Source organism: Clupea harengus, chromosome 13 (assembly GCF_900700415.2).
Source record: "Clupea harengus chromosome 13, Ch_v2.0.2, whole genome shotgun sequence".
Lineage (NCBI taxonomy): Eukaryota > Metazoa > Chordata > Actinopteri > Clupeiformes > Clupeidae > Clupea > Clupea harengus.
In genome coordinates this window covers 25720113-25740826 of record NC_045164.1, presented here as the reverse complement: position 1 = coordinate 25740826, position 20714 = coordinate 25720113, and the positions used below count along the sequence as shown (strand labels likewise).

Here is a 20714-nt window from a genome sequence, read left to right as displayed (position 1 = left end):
CACTTAGATTCATTGACAAGCTAATGTTGTTTTTGTCAAATCAATATAGTCCACCTCGCGTCCATTCTGGAGAATTTATTTATACGTTCAAACATTTAGTTGTATGCAAATCCGTTCTATGCCAATTTCGTTGTATGCTAATCCAAATTCCGTTGTATTCAAATAAAAAAAACGGCTTTTCTATTCTATTCTGTTCTGTTTCTACATGCTTAACATGTCCTATTACTACAGTGACGCAACGTTGATGATCTTATTCTGACGTGTTTTTATTGAATCGATTTGATCTTTTACTTTGGTGTCAATGTATGGAAACCTGTCTTTAAAAAGGAGAAAGTCTTTGAATCAAATCGTTAAATGTTCTAGAAGGCTGATTGGTGATTCACAACTTCACCTGGACACCAGACAGTTAAAGCGGATAAGTGGTTCATTTCTAAGTGACGACTCCCACCCTTAGCACACTGAGTTTCAGCCCTTCCCGCTGGATGAAGGTCTATAGTCCCAAAGTGCAGAACAAGGCGGTATAAAAATAGCTTTGTTCCAGCAGCGATTACTCCGATGAAGCAGTCACAGCAGCATTGCACAGAGGATATAGAAGCAACATTTATTTATTTCCTCTGTAGTTTTTACTGGTTTAGGACAGATTGGAATACTGAATAATTGTATTACTTGTGTCAATTGTTGTTTGTAAAATGTGTGTCAAGATGGATGATGACAAACCATGATGGCAAACCAAATCTACCTACGGGTCCAAATAAACCATCCTGAACCAGTGATGGTTTTATGACCGGCGCATTCAAATGTTCCCCGTCAGGGAAGAATATGTCACCACGCCTACTGTATATCCAAAATCCACGCCTCAGCAGAGTTGAATTTACTACCGGAGTTTAAGACGACCCGCGCCCCGGGCAGAACCGGCCGTTTTTCCACCGCCAAAATAGGGCCCTCTGATTCAGATGACCTTTTCTGCTTTGAATGTCATTTCCCCGGTTTGCATCGTCAGCTGGAAGTATATCCTCTTGTGTGCTTCTTCATCTTCTCCCCTCTGTGCCTCTTCATCTTCTCCCCTCTCTGCTCAGCTGTACAACATCGCGGCCCAGTCCAAGAGCCTGAGCGGACACAAGGTCCAGTTCATCCCTTTCCCCGTCAGCCTGGGATACAGACACAAGTTCATCTACAGGAGTACCGAGCTGCCACACATACTGAGGTACACCGCAGGCCCGTGGGCGTTCAGACCCGATTTAGCCCTCGCAGCACCTATAGCATAACCCCTTATTGGCACAGTGCGTTAAGCCCAACTGTCAGCATGGGCTCATTCTAAAAGCCTAGTTTAATGAGGTCCTGTAGCCATTTAAAGGAACTTTGAAAGTGTCAGAACACAACACCGACTCACAGAATAGACTGAGAATTATGTGGTGTTAAAGAGCTTAGACACCACCCCCCAAGTACACCAAGACATGTGATTATTGATGATCAATTTGACTGAACTCTACCTATCTCTTTAAAGTATCAATATATGATAATCAATTTGACTGAACCCTACCTATCTCATTAAAGTATCAATTGAGAGGACGATGAGTGTTAATGAGGTCTCAGTCGCCCTCGTCCTTCAGCTGAGAACTTTCATCAGTGTTAGGCGAGATGAAGCTAAATTTAATTCTCTCTTCTGTCTGTGTGTGTGTGTGTGTGTGTGTGTGTGTGTGTGTGTGTGTGTGTGTGTGTGTGTGTGTGTGTGTGTGTGTGTGTGTGTGTGTGTGTGTGTGGGGTTTTCTTTCTCCTCTTTGTCTCTCCTCTAGTGACTTCCTTGGCACAACACACCCCCACGTGTAGCTGAGAACGCTTCCTGGACACCCCCCTAGACACACACACACACACACACACACACACACACACACACACCTGTTTCTCATAAGAACATAAACACAAGTTTACAAGTTGTGTACAAGATACGTCTCAAACATATGCATTGCCCACACACATCTAGTACTGTACACACACACACACACACACACAAGCATGAACTGAAAGAAGAATGGTACCATTCCATTCATTTTGCATTCCCTTAAGCTACTGACACTCCTGCAGGACGACAGAGAGAAAGAGAGAGAAGGCGAGAACGAAGGGCTGACATATGGACAGATGTTTTCACCGGTTACCGCGGCACCGACGGCAGCTGAGCTCGGGCACAAGTATGCAAATCACGCACCAAAATTAACGAGACCTTATCATGAACGCCATCAGCGAACACAGGGGACGGAATCAACGTCGACATTGAAGTTATTTTTAACTGGACAGTGTAGCGGAAGAGAGCAACGAGAGAGAGAGACACACACACACACACACACACACACACACAGGGAAAAAGACAGAGAGAGAGAGAGAGAGAGAGAGAGAGAGACACACACACACACACACACACACAGAGAGAGAGAGAGAGACACACACACACACACACACAGGGAAAAAGACACAGACACAGAGAGAGAGAGAGAGAGAGAGACCCACACACAGAGAGAGAGAGACACACAGAGAGAGAGAGGGAGAGAGGATAAGGTGAATTGTGGACCCAGGAGATGTCTACTCCCCTGTCTATCTGACATCACTGAGGTGAAGAAGAGTCAGAGGTTGAAAACAGGAGGGCCAGTGGTGTGTGTTACAGAGGGGAAGAGTCGGAGGGCCAGTGGTGTGTGTCACAGAGGGGAAGAGTCGGAGGGCCAGTGGTGTGTGTTACATAGAGGAAGAGTCGGAGGGCCAGTGGTGTGTGTCACAGAGGGGAAGAGTCGGAGGGCCAGTGGTGTGTTACAGAGGGGAAGAGTCGGAGGGCCAGTGGTGTGTGTCACAGAGGGGAAGAGTCTGAGGGCCAGTGGTGTGTGTTACATAGAGGAAGAGTCGGAGGGCCAGTGGTGGTGTGTTACCGAGGGGAAGAGTCGGAGGGCCAGTGGTGTGTGTTATTGTTCGCATCAGCTTTGTTCTATTTATTCAGCCCCATTCCCACACCTTCTTTAACTTCTTGCCACTGCAACTGATCTCTAACTTGACCGCTCGCATCAATCAGTCCTAACCTCTGGACATGATGTGTTAATCAGTCCTAACCTCTGGACATGATGTGTTAATCAGTTCTAACCTCTGGACATGATGTGTTAATCAGTTCTAACCTCTGGACATGATGTGTTAATCAGTCCTAACCTCTGGACATGATGTGTTAATCAGTTCTAACCTCTGGATATGATGTCATTATGTGAAATCCAGATGTTTTTTCTGAAGCGCCTTGTGGAGGACCAAGGGCACAACACAACTTTATATTTGTGAAGTTATATACTTGAAAGTGTACAATGTATGGAAATGTTATTTTATCTTATTTTCCCTATTGTTTCTGATGTATTCCAATTCAATTTTATTTATATAGCGCCATAACAATACAATTGTCTCTAGGCGCTTTACAGAGCCCAGATTCCAACCCCCCCCACATACACACACACACACACACACACACACACACACTAGTCTTATCACAGTTAGCCTCATAAGGCACCCTGAGGCATTTAATGAATGAGTAATGTTACGACTCAACAGAAGATGGTGGTAGCCTTCAACTTGTACTAACGGAGACAGTAGCAAACAGCATGTCAGTGGTGAGAGCTATGGCCTCCACCCAGCATCTTCTCATGCAACGGTGACTCCAGGGGCCTTTCTTACTTCCTGTCATTTGTTTTGGTTGGACCAGCCCCCTCCACGCTCATTCACTGGCAGCCCCCCTGCGCTTGAGACGAGTGGCGTGGGCGATTGTCCAGCTCTCCGGGTGACTGTCAGAAACCTGTAAAGGTTCGGAGCCCTGTTCACTTCTCTGGGCATGGCAGCCAGCCGCTGGAGCCAGGGATTACAGTCGAAGGCCAGGGGAGGGAAGAGGGGGGGAGGAGGGGGAGGGAGGAGGGGGGGTGATCTGGGGGTTGGCTGCGGTTGAGAGCCGGGGCAGGTCCTGCTCCTGTTGGGGAATCATGAGGGAAAGAGTCCGGGGGGTTGGGGGGGGTTCACTCGTCAGAGTTTAGTGTCTGTGTTGATTCGTGGCATTAGTTTGTTTACCCGGAGCAAAGTGGAGCACATCGCTGCGTCTCTGACCTTTTTGTGGTTTGCGTTCATGCTGATTAGGAGAGGAAAGTGATCCGGGGCGAAGCGCTTAAAGTGCCTCCCTCTCCTCCTCTCCTCTCCTCTCCTCTCCCTCTCCGTCGCCAGGCTGTTTTTAAGCAGAAATTACACAGGGCCTCGGCAGTCGGACGGGGTAATTGGCGGAGGCGGAGCAGAGGGCCTTGTGGCTGTGACAGGGGACCACCACCACCACCTCCCCTCTTCCCTTTTGAAGAGCTTCATTAACCAGAGAGCTAGTGGCAGCAAATCCTCACACATTAGCCCAGTGGACTCTCGTGGTGACACTTCACATCTTCACATCTCTTCTGGTGATCTTAACGCTCTCTTGCACTTTTTTCATTTATTTTAAAAAAGCAAAAAAAACAAGTCATGACCCAGTTCCCTAATAGCCAAGTTAATGTCATTAGTCACAGTACTATTTAAAGACCTACTGCTGAATATTGAGGCTGGGAGTTTTTCTATGAAAATGTCCAGACGTCCTTTACTGTCTTCTTACATTCCTCCCGTGGAGTAGCCAGTCAGTTAGGCTCATGATGAGGTCGAGTGAGGAAGTAGGGCTTACTGGTTCAGTTGAGGGATGTGAGTGCAATTCCATTTCAAGTTATCGCAAAAACAGGAATACGGCTTCGTCTATTATATACTTGTTTACCCCTTTCCCCTTCTCATTAACCAAAGCAACGTTAACACTTAAAACAAATGTCACAGACAGACATTCTTAGCTAAATGCTTGGCGATTGTTTTTTTCTTTGAAAATGGCATACATTTTTTCCACAGACCTTTTCTTGATTTATTTATTGCTTGTGGCCACAGTGCTAGCCTGTGGAATGTAGCCTGCCGTAGCTCGCTAGAGTCGTCTCCAAAAGGGTCAGTAGGTAGTTGGACATACATTTGCACGCGACATTAACAGAAATGTGTACATGCCTTCCATAAACACCATGTTTATATATCTACCGTTACAGTTTTACGGACAGGCAAAGCGCTCGGAGCGGTGGAAAGCATCGAGTCGGCTTCTCTACGCGCATATTCATCTTCTCTGAGCCCAGTTTGAGTGGAGGGAGCTGAACTCCACGGGCTCTTAGGTGATGTGATGTGATGTGATGACAACGATGATCTTTCACCGTCTCTTTCAGTCTGAATCTGAGAGAACACTCTTAACTTGCGTTGGTCTCCAAAATGGCTGCAATGGTTTACTTGGCGACTAACATGCTTGGGTGTCTTCTGTTCACTGTTGTGTGGACTCCAACGTGCATGTTAGTAGAGTTTAGCAAGGAATGAAATGGGTGACTTTCAAGGTCGCTTTGCGTAGGATATAAGAGTTCTATCAGAAAGAAATCATGCATATTCAGGATATTTACACTTTTACCCACTCAAAAGCACACATTTCATTAAGTACCGGTATGTATTTATTTTTCTTCATCTAGGCTGGTGGATAGCAATGATTGGCTTTACTGGTAGATGTTGTTATAATGGGGCTCAGGTTGCCACAGACCAGACTGTTTAAACTATTTGCATTCCCTCCCACCAGGCCCAGAGTAGTGCAGTGCAGTGCAGTGGTTGGAAGAGGACAGACAGGGATGAGTTCTTCATAGGTTGAAGTTGGAAAAAAAAGACACAAATTGATTGATCAATTTGAGGCTAATATTTGAATTAGTTTTTTTACAAACTGAAAGGCTGACAAACAATATGAGATTAAGAGATGGAATCAGATTAGAGAGTGTTTTATCTTTTCTCTAGGCCTGATCGATTAGTGAACTCTTAAGGGCTCTTAAGTTCCATGATGGATAAAGTGGACGATGAACGTTTGGCTTCAGCCACAGTTGGGCTGATAATGATCACTGAAGATGGTAGAACTCTGACAACTGTACTGTATTTAGACATGGACTACTCTCTGAATCTCCAAAATCTGTTTTTATGTGCAGCAAGTGGACGAGACTGAATTTTGAGCCTACACAAATTAGCATCCACTATTTTTAAAGGCTGTCGTGATTTTTAAATGTTCTGAAACTGCCCTTTTATTTTAAGAGTAACTTGATCTTATTTTTTTGCTAATATATCTGAGTGGTTTACAAATCATTTTTAAGCTGCTAAACCTTATTGGATAGACCTGAAGATTATGTACAGTACAGTATGTATGTTTTTCAATAATAAAGGACTTGGGGAAAATGATGGTGTCTGGTCTTGCTCTGTGTATATTCTAGGTTTAAACAGGCCCTCGGTGAGTTTTGGGTCTGTTCATCTCTACATCATCTCCAGACTAGACTTCATTTCACCAGCACCTCATGTGGGAGGTCCTTATCATCTGTAAAACAGACCTTGAACTTCTAGATGAACTGGTTGTCTTCAGCTGGCAGAGGTCAATTGTGATGTCATCTGTAGAGAATGTATCGTCATCGTCATACTTTACTGTCATCTGTAGAGAATGTATCATCTGTAGAGAATGTATCGTCACGGATGAGTTTACTCAATATATCAGGGCTGGGTGCAGGTGAGGCTACAAAGGCATGATGTGGGTGTGTAATGGTGTAATGGCCTGTGTACAGGTCTGACCAGTACTGGCCAAGCATCTGAATACACAACAGGGTATGTTCCATTAAAACACAAACAAGCAGTAATATTTATACAGTCTTTATTTTTATATCAGTGTTAAATCTGACCATAATATATCAAAATGATTCCATACATCGAGGTGAAGGACAAACAACCTTATACTTGCTGCTACCAATTGACAGACACAGCTTGTGCCTCTGAAAAGGTCGCTCTGGGGTTCACCTGATCTGTATAGGTCAGGCACGGCACGAATAAGACAAAGGGTGAAAGTAAAATGCTGACGTTTTGGATGATACTTTTCAGTAATTCATACCAAATGTCTCGGACTTGATTGAGCTGCCCCAAGCATGTTGCTAATCCGACATGTGTGCAAGATCACAGTAGACTGTCCTGATGCATCACACGTGATGTCACACAATGTAGAAACTTGGACCTCTTAAAGAAATAAAGGTTTCCTAATTCATGCGGTCACTCAAAATGGTTACAAAATCCAACTGACGTCTACACAAAAAATGGGATACTCCTCACTATGTTTAATTTACAGTGTTGCTGTTTTAGACGCTTGAATGACTTCTTTAGCGTCACCATTGTCACCAAGGATGTCGTGTCATTTCATAATGATCCTAATGTTTGTAATTGCACGATGCGTCTGGCAGCTGATGTACAAAAGGATGAGGCACATGGAAGCCGCCCACTGCATAAGGACACAAGACGAAGTGAAGGTGCATTATTTTTCAAAGTTAAAAGACAAAAGGTTAAGTGCAGTAAGGCAACTTTCTAACAGGCTTGTTGGGTCTGTTAAAGTGTTGTCCACTCGACTCGCTGGTCTGACTGGGATACTGGGGGAGTGATGAGAGAAGAAGAGGAAGACGACGAGAGAAAGGAGGAAGAGGATAGTGCAGGACTTGTTCTCAGGCATCTTCGCTGTAGCGTGGCTCGTTTGGAGGAGGGATCTTGACGTCGGACGGCTCCACGCCCCATATATCCCTGGCGTACTCGGAGATGGTGCGGTCGCTGGAGAACTTGCCAGAAGCTGCGATATTCCTGATGACCTTCTTGGTCCATTCCTTTGGGTTCTGCAAAACATTCAAGAAAGAGGCGCATTTTATATTGACGATTTTGTAATTAAGGTCACAAATCAGGCCCATAACGGTAGGAAGTACGTAATAGAAACAGGCTAGAAACATGCTTTTAGACAGTTACTTCAGGAAGGGCTTTTAGACAGTTACTTCAGGAAGGGCTTTCAGGAAGTTCAATGACTTATGACACAGTGCTGTGTGTAATATCACATTATGTCACAGGAAGATGGGCCAACGTTTCAACTGTTTGTTTACATAATAGCAATGCTGCGAAATTAGCTTACCAGGCAGCCAAAATGACCCTTTGTCTTCACAGGAAGACATTGAGCTTTAGCACTGTATCGCTTAATGCTTCACCTGAGGCTGTAAGACCACCCACGCCCCGTGACCTACCTTGTAAAGGTCATTCACTTTTTCCTGACTGGCGATGTATTCCTCATAATCAGCAAACACTTTGAACCTGAAAATAACACACGTGTTTCACAAACGCACAAGTCAATCAAACTCCACTGACATGTCGTTCTGTGGATAAAAGAAACATTTGCATTGTTTGACATTTTACTTCAACGTTGCCTTATGAATGAGCACAGAGGATGACTAGACTGTGAGCTGCACGGAGGCCTTGATGCTCATACCGGTCATGATCCATCAGCATGTTGACCACGTCCTTGAAGAGCTCGGGCTCCTGGGGGCTGAAGAATCCAGTGTGGATCTGATCGATCACCTGCCGCAGCTCTGGGAGTCGCTCGTAGTATTCTTTGGCGTTATACCTGCACGTGGGAGTTTAGAGATGAAGTACCACCGCCGCTCCCAAACACTGGATCGTCTTCGGTGACGCACCACTTACATGAGAGGTCAGTCCGTTGAAAAATTATTTATTTGCAATAAACACACTACTGTTTTGTTATGCATTGAAAACATTTCTATGGATTTGATTTAGGATATTTTCATTTTCAGTGGTATCTCTGCTCTAGTGTAATCTTCTGTGTACCTAAGCCTGTGAATAACTGAAAGATGTGAATGTTATAGTATTGCCACCTCATGGGACATTCCTGAGACTGAACCCCAGTGTATGAAGCTAAAATAATGTATAAAAAAAGACATACAGGAAACACAGAAAACAAAAGAACCCCTATGAGTCTTATGTTATGGACTGGGAAAGATGTACAGTATTTAGTATACAGTGAAGAGTGGTCTTGTGCCCTAAATGTTGTGGAAAAGCACCCCCTTCCCCTCACATGTTACCCCATGTCTCACCCCCCCCCCCCCCCCCTCTCACATGTCTCACCCCCTCCCCTCCCACATGTCTCACCCCCCTCCCCCCCCCTCACATGTTACCCCATGTCTCACCCCCTCCCCCCCCCCCCCCTCCCCTAACACGTCTCACCCCCTCCCCTCACATGTTACCCCATGTCTCACCCCCTCCCCTAACACGTCTCACCCCCTCCCTCACATGTTACCCCATGTCTCACCCCCCTCCCCTCACATGTTACCCCATGTCTCACCCCCTCCCCTCACATGTTACCCCATGTCTCACCCCCTCCCCTCACATGTTACCCCATGTCTCACCCCTTCCGATCCATGGCCTCCACATCCTCCACCCTCATGCCAAAGATGAAGAGGTTCTCCTCGCCCGCCTCCTCTGCCATCTCCACGTTGGCGCCGTCCATGGTGCCGATGGTGAGGGCGCCGTTCAGCATGAACTTCATGTTGCCCGTCCCAGAGGCCTCCGTGCCCGCCGTGGAGATCTGCTCCGAGAGATCAGCCGCCGGGATCACTGAAGATGAGAAGGAGAGAGAGAGAAGGAGAGAGAGAGAGAAAGAAAGAGAGAGAAAGAGAGAGAGAGGGAGAGAGAGAGAGAAGGGAGAGAGAGAGAGAAGAGAAGGAGAGAGAGATGGAGAAAGAGAGAGAAGTAAGTTAGAAGTCACTGGAGTGGAAAAGACAGATTGAAGATATTTCCAAAGGGCTCATGAATAGCACATCATCTTCACCTTCATCTTCACCTGCAACAGCTGAGGACTCAGCGTCTGGGTGGGCACTCACCTTTCTCTGCCAGCGACACCCTGTAGTTTTCCAGGAAGATCACCTTCAGCCTGTCGCCCACGACAGGGTCATTATTCACCACCCTCCCCACAGAAGTGATCAGCTTAATGATCAGCTTCGCCATGTGGTATCCTGGGGCAGCCTAGGGCAGGAGGGCGCAGAATTCAGAGTCGGATCAAACAGTTGCTGATTCAAGACCAGAATGTCCACTTACAAGCCTTTCAACGTTAAAAAGCAGGCAGTTTAACACTGCCAAAATTCTGGACACATCACATCACAAGCATACCTTTCCTCCAAGCATGACGGTTCTTGGGACAAAGTGCTTGTTTGGATCTTTTTTAATGCCTAAACAAAATAAGAAATAGATGTAAAAAAATATCTTCATGGAGATGAGGGTCCCCTATTTTAACCATAGAGCCATCACTGAGAACTCATGACGCAGTTCTCCAACCCACAGGCAGAGGGCAGCAAATACTCACTGACTACATGCTTCACAGAGTCTCTGCTGTCACTATGACCTAATTTTATGCCTGGATGGCTTTTCCAAATGGCTTTCAACATGAAGTCAGACAAAAAAGAACAAATGTTCTGCCCTTAAGGCCGAATTATAACACTGACTATAAAGGCAAAAACTCCAAGTGGTGTCAAACTCGGTTAGACGCACTTACGGTTGTAGAGAGTGATAATGTGCAGGCAGTTGAGGATCTGTCTCTTATACTCATGGATCCGCTTGACGTGGATGTCAAAGATGGACTCAGGATTGATCTTCACCTGGTACTCAATCTCCAGGTACGCTGCAAGCTTCTGCTTGCACTCCTGCGTAGGATAAAAATAGGGCAAATCAAGGCTGAATTTAATGAGAAGATTTAATGAGATTTTTCATGAGGAGAGCGAATTCTGTGATTTTGCAGCCTTTGACAGTGTAACAGTGTGAGTCATGAGAGATAGCATGGGCCAGGTACCTGCTTAACGTTGGCAATGTCACGAATGAAGGCCTCGTCGTCAACAAAGTCCACCAGCTTCCTCAGCTGATAAAGGTCAGTCATGAATTCGTCTCCAATTTTCTGTGGAATGCATTGAGGACACTTGAGTCAATTTGGGGTAAAACTGCAGATGTCCTGTAGTCTGCAGCAGAAACACACAAACTGCATGTTCTCTGCTTGGACACTTGATACACATCACTTATACACACACACACACACACACGTTTGTCTGGCCTACCTCAGCAATGAGATCTGCCAGGCCAGGGTTGCATAGCAACATCCAGCGGCGAGGTGTGATTCCGTTGGTTTTGTTCTGGAATTTCTCCGGTTCTACGTCATGGAAGTCCTTGAAGCTTCACAAAGTCAAATGATAGATGACAACTTTACAATAACCAGTCATGAAGAGCAAACAGACAGGGATGTCCTGGTAGGGGTCATGACCCAATACTCAAAACTGCCCAGTACTCACACAGTGCTCTTGACAATGTCGGAGTGGATCTGAGCGACTCCGTTGACTGCGTGGGAGCCTACCACACACAGGTGAGCCATGTTGATCCTCTTGGGGTCTCCTTCCTCGATCAGGGACATCCTCCTCAAGCGATCGTCGTCCCCTGGGAACAGCGCTTTGATTTTCTGCCAATCACACGAAAGGGTGACCCACAAAAAAAAAAAAAAACGGACACCATTTGCCAAGACACCATTTGGAGACGAATGCGATTCATTCATTGTTTTAGCGTGCTATGTCTCAAACTCACCTCCAGGTGGCGGTGGTTGATCTCATAGATGATCTGGAGGTGCCGGGGCAGGAGGTGTTCAAACATGGTCACAGGCCAACGCTCCAGGGCCTCTGGGAGAACTGTATGGTTCGTGTAGGCACACGTCTTGGTGGTTATCTCCCATGCCTAGACATGTGGAATAAAAACAATTTAAAGTTAAAACGATGTCTATTTTCAGATTCAGTTTCAGCTCAATGTTTCGATTAGAACCGCACATTAACATAAACACGCCAGTGTCTTTCCTTCACGAGTTACAAATGTCTGTCAAACTGTACGTTTTATCGCACTATTGTTTTGACAAACAAGCAGACAGAGTCAAAGCAGAATTTCTGGTAAAACGGTAAATGTGATGGATAGATGACAGGCTTATCTGTTTCATCAACTAACTGAAAACAAACCTACCAACCTGCATTATGATGACAAAGCAAACAGGTCTATCGTTTCCTGGTATGTAGGAACTCTAACATGTCAATCTTAGAGAAGTTCACTCTACACCTCACTGCATTGTCTGTAGGATTTATGTATTGGTGCTAGTTCTGCTTTTTGTGAGGGTATTTCCTCAAAATGATTTTGTGCACTAAAATGTTAAAAAAAAAATAACGCTAAAAATTACCTTGTCCCAGTCCAGCTTCTCCATATCTATCAGCATGCGCATGAGCTCCGGGATAGCGAGGGCCGGGTGGGTATCATTCAGCTGGATAGCTACCTGTGGGAGCAGCAGAGAGGAGGATCACACACACACACACACACACACGACACACCAGACACACACCAGACACACACCACACACACACACACACACACACGGCTTACTCAAACTGTTCTCAGGAATGGCTAGGATACAGATCAAAAGAATGCACTACTATGAACATGACTACTAGTAATGTAAAGGCAAGGACACGCATTGTCCTGGCACACGGAAATCCATAATACTGACAGCAGATTTAGATACTGACAGATACTTAGATTGAGAGGGACAACAACAGATCGTCACCTTGTCGGGGAAGGTCTCGAAAGACGTCCTGATAGGGTCTCTGCAACCAAACTTGGAGGACTTGAAGCGTCTGATGATGTCCTGTAAGGTGGCGGCCACCACAAAGTACTCCTGCTTCAGACGCAGCTCCTTCCCCTCAAAGAACTACAACACCCAGACAGGTGGGAAACAAAACAAGACATTATTACTTGGAACTGCTGCCATGGCAACCACAAAACTGACAAAGTCTGCCCCTGTGAGAGACTCTCTTCTCTCTAATAAAAATCTCTAATGCACCACACATGCATCAAGAGATCAAAACACACCCTAACCCAAACTAGTGACCGTCATCCTATGTAGAGTGATATTTGCTCACCAGATAAAGCTCCTTTGAGAAAGATCATGCACACACACTCATTCAAAACTCCACAATGCCACCCTTCAAGGAACCATTCAGTCAGCATAATTTGATTTCAGAACCTAAGTAGAATGACCAAGAAAAGGACCCGTGTTCCAAGAACTATGTATATAAAAGAATCCTGTTGCTGAATTCCATTCACACCTCTACGGTAAATTTAGCAAATACATGTGATGCTGGCTTGATGGTTGACCTAAAATAACCCCACCTCCTCTCCTTTTACCACTGCACATCATAACAGAATTATTCAGCAGCCTGATAAACAACTTGGCCCATGCTGCTGCTCATCCCAGCCAGCCTCATAACAATGTGTGATGGGCTAATTTTAGCACCGGTTTTTAATATCTACTTATACAGCTGACTGTTTTTTTTACTAAAGTATTTGTGTCTGATGGAAGACTGTTCTCTTAATTGAGCTACTAGTGCTTGCTCTGTGCGAGCAGTCAGTGTGTGTGTCTGTGCATCTGTGGTCTCTGGCTGCACCACATAGCACACAGCAGAAGTGAGTTGTCCTTTTTTGGCCATTAGAGAATGCACCACCCCCACCCCCACCCCCACCCAACCCCCTTCCTAACGCTCAACTTAGCTTCCATGCTTAACACATGCAGAAACTCTTCCTGTTCGCCACGCAGCCCTAACAATCCTGACACTGAATCATGATGACAGTCGTTATGTAACGACAGAAGTGCAGACACTTACATTGTCGTTGGGGTACAAGACCCTGGAAATGTTTTCGGCGAGGTTCCTGTCCAGTACGGCCTGAATATAGTCCCCGACATTGACTGCCAAACAAAATAAAACAATAACAAGAAAAACAGTAAAGAATAATGGTTAAGGTTTAAACTCCTACGGTGGCCACTGCATCTAAATCTTCCCATTTAATTCTGTGTGAGCTAAATTAGATGCTAAATCAACTGAACTTGTGAGACAAACAATACAATATCTGTGTTTTTACAATAGCAAGCAGGCATGCATGCATGTGTACGTGTGTCTGTGCATGTACTTGTCTGACAGCTTATGCAAAACGTTGAGTTGCAGAGCATGCCCTGTCATGCACGTCAGCTTTTCAATACACACCATCTCACAAGCTTGGGTAGTGTATCCATGGCGACCATGGCACGGAGCCCACTCCGGCCTCTAAGCCAGGGAGGGTAAGTGTATTGTGCTGACACACTGGCATTGCTTGGTATTCCATACACACACACACACACAGACACACACACAGACACACACACACACACACACACACACACACACACACAGCCCCAGTCTAAGGTAACCATCACCCCCCCAAGTTACCCTACCATATGTAAACACACCCATTGACTTCTCCTTCACCTGTCTTGACTTGACTATTACACATAATTCCAATGTGGTATACTGGCAACACAGAAAAGTCTGTGTGAGTTTAGACTTTGGATCATCTCACAAGGCCAGCATGACCTTTTACAACAGTTTGTGCAGTTGAATTGTATTTATTATTAAAGGGTCACCACATTATCTAATACATATTTCAGCTTTCCTTTTCCAACGCACCCATTCACTCCGATTAGCCATTACAAGCATTCCTACGGGCAGGAGGGGTGGCCAACTGCGGCACACCTGGACTCTCCAAAGATAGCCCGCCACTACAACAGCGTGTGCTATTATCAGCGGCTGTGGTCTCAGACACAGGCAGGGTGTGAAAGGGTGTCAGGCGTGTGACTGGTGCATCATGGGGGCTGCCTGACTGAAGCTACAGCGTGACACTGCCACTCTCCAGGAGAGACACGGAGAGAGAGAGAGAGACATCCACCCACATACACACACACAAACAGAGAGAGAAAGAAAGAGAGATAGAGAGAGAGAGAGAGAGAGAGAGAGAGAGAGACATCCACCCACATACACACACAAACAGATTCAGAGAAAGAAAGAGAGATAGAGAGAGAGAGAGAGAGAGAGAGACATCCACCCACATACACACACAAACAGATTCAGAGAAAGAAAGAGAGATAGAGAGAGAGAGAGAGAGAGAGAGACATCCACCCACATACACACACAAACAGATTCAGAGAAAGAAAGAGAGATAGAGAGAGAGAGAGAGAGAGAGAGACACATCCACCCACATACACACACAAACAGATTCAGAGAAAGAAAGAGAGATAGAGAGAGAGAGAGAGAGAGAGAGACATCCACCCACATACACACACAAACAGAGACAGAGACAGAGAGAGAGAGGGAGGCCTACACTCTTTGAGGTTGAAGTCATTGGGGGCTTTGGCTGACCACAGCCTCATGGTGTTGACCGTGTTGTTCTTGTACCCAGGCACGGGGGTGTCGTAGGGCATCGCCAGGACAACCTGGAATGTACACGAAGCATTAGAGGCATTTTAAAGATGACAGCTGTTTAGGCGCCGCGCTTAGGAACGCGCAGGAACATTGCTGGAGTGCCATTTGAATGCTGCCCTTGTGTTGTAGTGCACTGTGTCGCAATCAACAATTCATCTTCATTCATAACAGCTCCTCACTCTATTCCCTTTTTTTGCACACAGTGCACAGCCACATGGGAAGAATTCATACATGTTCATTTTATATATAGTAGCTTATATATGACAACAGTGTGTTAACACATAATATACAGTATATATACAGTAACGCAAAAAATTACCGACCTTGCAAATTGAAGGGTATTATGCCATTTTTTGTATGAAATGTATATGCAAGCTCTTACCACAGATTTACATGCAAGTGTAGCAGGGTTAAGAGTGTTTCCCTGAACTAGCATGTGCTGTGTGCAGAGCAAACAGTTATCATTTTAAAGTGGAGCTGTGGGCGTCTGGCTTGCTCCCTGCGTGACTTGTTCGTTTCTTTTTGGCGTTAAGTGTGCCACGTTTTCTGTATCTACTCTTCAAATGTATTTTCGTGTATTTTATGTGTATTTGATTGCGGTCCGCGGCCGGGCTGCTTCTGTTCAATGTCTCTCTTTTGCGACTGTGTGCTGGCACCCTCCCTGCGTGACCTTTTGTTTATTTATTTTCCCCCGGACCGGTTGTGGTGTCACGTTATTTACCATCTACACAACACAACACAGCGCAGAGAAGGAGAACGCACTCCTGTTACACAAGTATTGTACATGAAGCGTGATTTTGCAGACTTTTTGTATTTGGGTATTTTGCAGACTTTTTCCACATGGGCATAAACAAAGACACCAATTTGAGAGTCAGAGGAGAGCCAATCATGAGTGTAGTAGATTTGACTGGTGGATTCTCCTGCGGCCCGGTGCAGCCTGGTGAGACTCACCTGAGTGTTGACCCACTTGGCTCCTTCTGCGGTGTGCTCCACGTGGCCAAAGAAATGCACCGGGAGCATGTACTCAGGCCGGGCTTTCTCCCAGGGGTTGCCATAGCGCAGCCAATCATCAGCCTCCTCCACCTGAACAATGTGACATAAATAATGAATGACAAGGTGGTGCAATGCCCAGAACTGTAATCTCTTGGGTCAAACTGCAATGACCTCTTCCTGCAGGAAAGGACAGTATTATTTTTTGGCATTTAAACATAAAATGGATTTTTTTTTATTGAAACTGATTTCCAGAGCCATTGGTAGTTGCTCCATATCTCACCTGCCACCCGTTGGCAATCTTCTGATTGAAGATGCCAAACTCATAGCGGATCCCATACCCGTAGGCAGCCAGGCCCAAGGTGGCCATAGAGTCCAGAAAGCAAGCTGCAGATCAGAGGTTTGATAAATCGCATCTATAACTCTTATATCTATGATGAAGCAGTTAGCTAATGGTGTGTCGAATCAAAAGAATATTGAAATATCAAGCAACGGTATGTACAACTGAAACAGTCTTTGGTCTACACTAGACAACCAACAAACAGACTACCTGTAAGGGTGGCAAGAGTGGACAAAAACAGAATGAGGTACAAAGATGCATATTGAGAATAATCAGATTATCAAAACAGCTACACATATTTGATATGCATATAGAAGGTAATAGTGGTTAAAAAGCTTTTCTGCAAACTGATTTAACAACCCCAATTACTAGAAGATGATTTTATGGTTTCATCATCGTTCTCACCTGCCAGGCGGCCCAGCCCTCCGTTGCCTAACCCAGCATCTTCCTCGATCTCTTCAAGTTCTTCCAGGTCCAGACCAAGCTGTTCAAGACAAACACAATGCCTTGTTGAACCAGGATGTGATTTTCTGTCTTTCTGGATATGCAAGATGTGTGTGTGTGTGTGTGTGTGTGTGTGTGTGTGTGTGTGTGTGTGTGGGGGGGGTATTCAACGACAGATTTGTTTGTTACAATACGTCCTTGAAATCCATCCATATAATTGTGTTTGTTGACAACAATGTGATAGAAGCTTCAGAGAGCCTCTTAGAACCGTAGAGAGGTTTCATTCAACAACTGTAGTCTGTTCACTGCCCAATGGATAATGATAAAGGACCGCAGCCGGTAGAGCAAAGCAAATAGTCAAACAAGACAACTTGCGGGCACATAAACCCTGATATCAAAGCGTCCACGAACATTATCCCCTCTTTAAGTCATTTTTCAATGAATGTTTTAAAACTGTACAATGCTGGCCTACTATACTGGCTATTGGCTACTGATCTGAGGCGTCAGTCAATCTGTTTTATCCTAAAGAACCTTTCACGAACCTGTAGGAGCAAACTGGACCTGCAACTGCTGCAGTTATAAGTCAACGTTATTAAGTGAGCACAGGAGTGCCCTTTTACCTGGTATATTGCCTCATCGCACGCGTTCTGAAGGCCAAGGTTTATCATGGTGTTCTGAAGGGTCCGGCCCATGTAGAACTCCAGAGACAGGTAGTGGATTCGCTGCAGATGGCAAGAGAGGACATGTCCAAGGTGATCAACATGTTATAGAGTAAGTGTGTATAAAAAAATATTGGGTGATATTCTGCATTAATCATGCTGGGGGATGACAAAAACAAATCTGTTATCCGTCTCCACATTCCAGGAAATACAAATATTTATATTTCAAGTTCAAAGCTCTTTATGCAAAGGTTTTGCCTATTTCAATAAGGTACACCCATGATATGAGCTATACAATGGCTAATGATTAAGACGAACACCATTCCGAGAAGCCTGTAGAAAGGCTTATCAAACATTTTCACAAGATATGATTTCCGTGGACTTTTACAGACGACTGCTTAATGTGGCTTGAACCTGAAAGAGTAGATTTCCTAATCCCTGTGTGATATGAACTTCAGTCTCTAAACTGAACCAGGAAGCAGAGCACAGGGGCTGCACTGGAGTTCTGGCTCAAGACCAGCACTTTGTTCACACCGCAGGATATATCTGGCCTGTAACTCTCTCCTCCTTCTGTCAGCCAGCAGCAACAACATAACAGCAACAACGTTGGATTCAAATTACCCTTTTAATGCCAGCTACTCCTGGTGATCTAACATAACATTCCTTTAGTTTGTATTGACCGGAGTACTTTTGTGTGTCTTGTTCTGCAGAAAGTTGAACTTAAATGTTGCAAATATGGACACCAGCAAAGCTAAAACTTGTACACAATTTAGAATTAGCACCTGCCTACGTTTTCTGTTTCCCAAAAAACTGTTTCAGGGAGAATGGTCATGACATGCACAGTTTCCTGCTGTGATATTAATAAACATCGTTTCAATAGTGCACACTTGATAGTGGTCTTGCGGTTAGATGTTTTTTGGAGAACACTAAACACAAGGAATTATGATCACCCCAAGGGGTGAGTTGGCTGCTAGTCTTCACTGTAGCTATATACGAAATCAGACATTTATTTGACTAGACACATATCTGCATGCATTGCAAATAAAGAACAATGCATGGGCCTGAGATGTTAAGCATCACATTTCAGGATTCCATGAATTTATGAAGAAAGTTCTGATTACTACAGGGCTTAGTCATTTGAATCAGTCACTCTCTGAACGGGATCTACTAGATGTTAATAGCAAAAGCTTGAAATATTTCTTATTTCATTTTCAATCGGCCTGCATTCAAGTAATCCAAACTGCCCATGAACGGCAGGACACTTCCTGCTATATATCCGACAGGGACATCGACAGGAAAAGATTTCGCTTTTACCTTTGGGTCCTTTTCATAGTAATACTGTTGGGTGCGTATCCACCTCCCAACCAGGTGGTCTCTGACGGTATGTGCCAGGGCGAAATAATAATCTCTTGGTGTGGCAACATTGCGATCCTTCACCAGAGTAAAGTGGAGATGCCTGTTGAAGTTGGTCTTTATTTCCGCGACATCGCCGAGCCCTGCAATGCCCCTGACACTGATCTGTCTTCTCTTCTCGTGGTCGGTCAGTGGCTTTGCCATTACTTGAGAGGCACCTCACGTCGCAAACCGAGGACGGATGTGGATATAGGATTAGGGGACAGTCAATCGCCAGTGGCTGGACGACGCAGGACTTTGCAGAAACCAAGAATATTTGTGACACACCCCTTATTGTTTGTGTGCAGCGATGGGCAGGCAAGCCAATGTTCCTGATTCTTATTGGAGGAAACGCGAACTGGAAGGTTTTTTACAGGCTAAGAGATCCACAGTCAAGTATGTACAGCCATGCTGAAAAACGTAAAACGAGACACAATCATATGCAAAGGTAAGAACTGGACCAACAATGCTTCTGACGTCAGGGTCTCGGCGAGTTCGCGAGGGATCGCAGTGTTTTGACCCAGGCAGAGTTAGCCCATTAGCTGGTAGCCAACGTTAGCAAGCCAAGGTACCAGAAGTGAACGCATATCGTGTCAGTATTGGGAGGGAGAGTGATCGAGTCGCCCCCTGGTGGTGGTGTTCTTAACGCTGAGCAAAATTAATGAGATTCTCCATAGAGAAGTTTTTAGAGATATTACATCTGGGTCCACATCGAAATGTTAGTGAATGGCTTCTATGACAAATGCTTTGAGGCAAATTTTAGATGATTCTAGTGATCAAAGTTTATTTTCAGCCAGGATTTGAATTGTTTAGAATTATTTTGTAAGGAGGTGATACGGAACTACAATGAATATGTCACATAGGTGATGTATCCAGTTTACGCACCTCAACCAAAATGCATTGCTTGCATTGCAAAATGCATTTTTTTAAATGGCCTTATAGTCCAGGCAAAGTAGCGTTTTACGACAGACTAATTGTAAAATATTTTTTTTCAGCATAGATCATTTCTGTGAGGTGTCCAGAACAACATACTAAAAGTCCTAAGAAATCCTAGTTGAGGAAATATGTTTAATTCTCATCAATCTGAGATGTGTGCTAATAATGCATGGCAAAAATACACCTCAAAAATGTATTTTTTTCCTTTACTCCTATCAAAATGAAACTTTACACAATAGTTATAAAACACCGCCTGATAACTACATTTTAATCACCAAACTGTTCGTCTAGGTGTTTCTACTAGCGTTGTTTCGCTCACACATTTTCGCCGATTTCGGGAAACCTATTTATTTTCCTGTAGGGATTTTAACACTGACTGACTGAAGCACTGAAAACCTCAAAGTTCTGGTCGTGGTTTGCGGGGACTGCAGAGTTACCTGACCTATTATGTCCAAATGTTTAGGGAACGAACCTAGCAAACAGACTCTCATATGGCTTTCATTTTAAATAGCATGACCTTCAGAAGTAAGGCTATGTTTGATTCTCTGTTGCATCTAGATTAATTACACTCAACATTTGCTGAGGGAAGAAGAGAATCATCATAGCATGCCATAATTAAATAATTGGTGTGTATAGAAACAGTATTATTCAGTTGGAACAGGCTAT

At 44.7% G+C, this 20714-nt stretch overlaps 2 protein-coding genes across 2 annotated transcripts in view; one reads left to right on the top strand and one right to left on the bottom strand.

The window, feature by feature from the left end:
• The window catches only part of abhd12 (abhydrolase domain containing 12, lysophospholipase), a 26422-nt gene extending 24041 nt beyond the window's left edge, over window positions 1-2381 (top strand). The window contains exons 13-14 of the mRNA XM_031579511.2: window positions 1077-1204; window positions 1794-2381. Coding sequence (XP_031435371.1) covers window positions 1077-1204; window positions 1794-1827 — 162 coding nt within the window. The 3' untranslated portion in view covers window positions 1828-2381. The remainder of the gene's footprint in view (window positions 1-1076; window positions 1205-1793) is intronic.
• Window positions 2382-6749: 4368 nt separating this feature from the next.
• Window positions 6750-19559, bottom strand: pygb (phosphorylase, glycogen; brain). The gene is given in 21 exon segments (XM_012827588.3): window positions 6750-7666; window positions 7668-7763; window positions 8160-8226; window positions 8402-8536; window positions 9336-9543; window positions 9810-9951; window positions 10096-10154; window positions 10478-10625; window positions 10772-10873; window positions 11031-11145; window positions 11262-11425; window positions 11548-11694; window positions 12182-12274; window positions 12563-12706; window positions 13659-13741; window positions 15187-15298; window positions 16239-16370; window positions 16561-16664; window positions 17023-17101; window positions 17682-17783; window positions 19035-19559. Coding segments are annotated over 21 exon segments (2727 nt in total). The 5' UTR covers window positions 19278-19559; the 3' UTR covers window positions 6750-7414.
• Between the last annotated feature and the right edge of the window lie 1155 nt (window positions 19560-20714).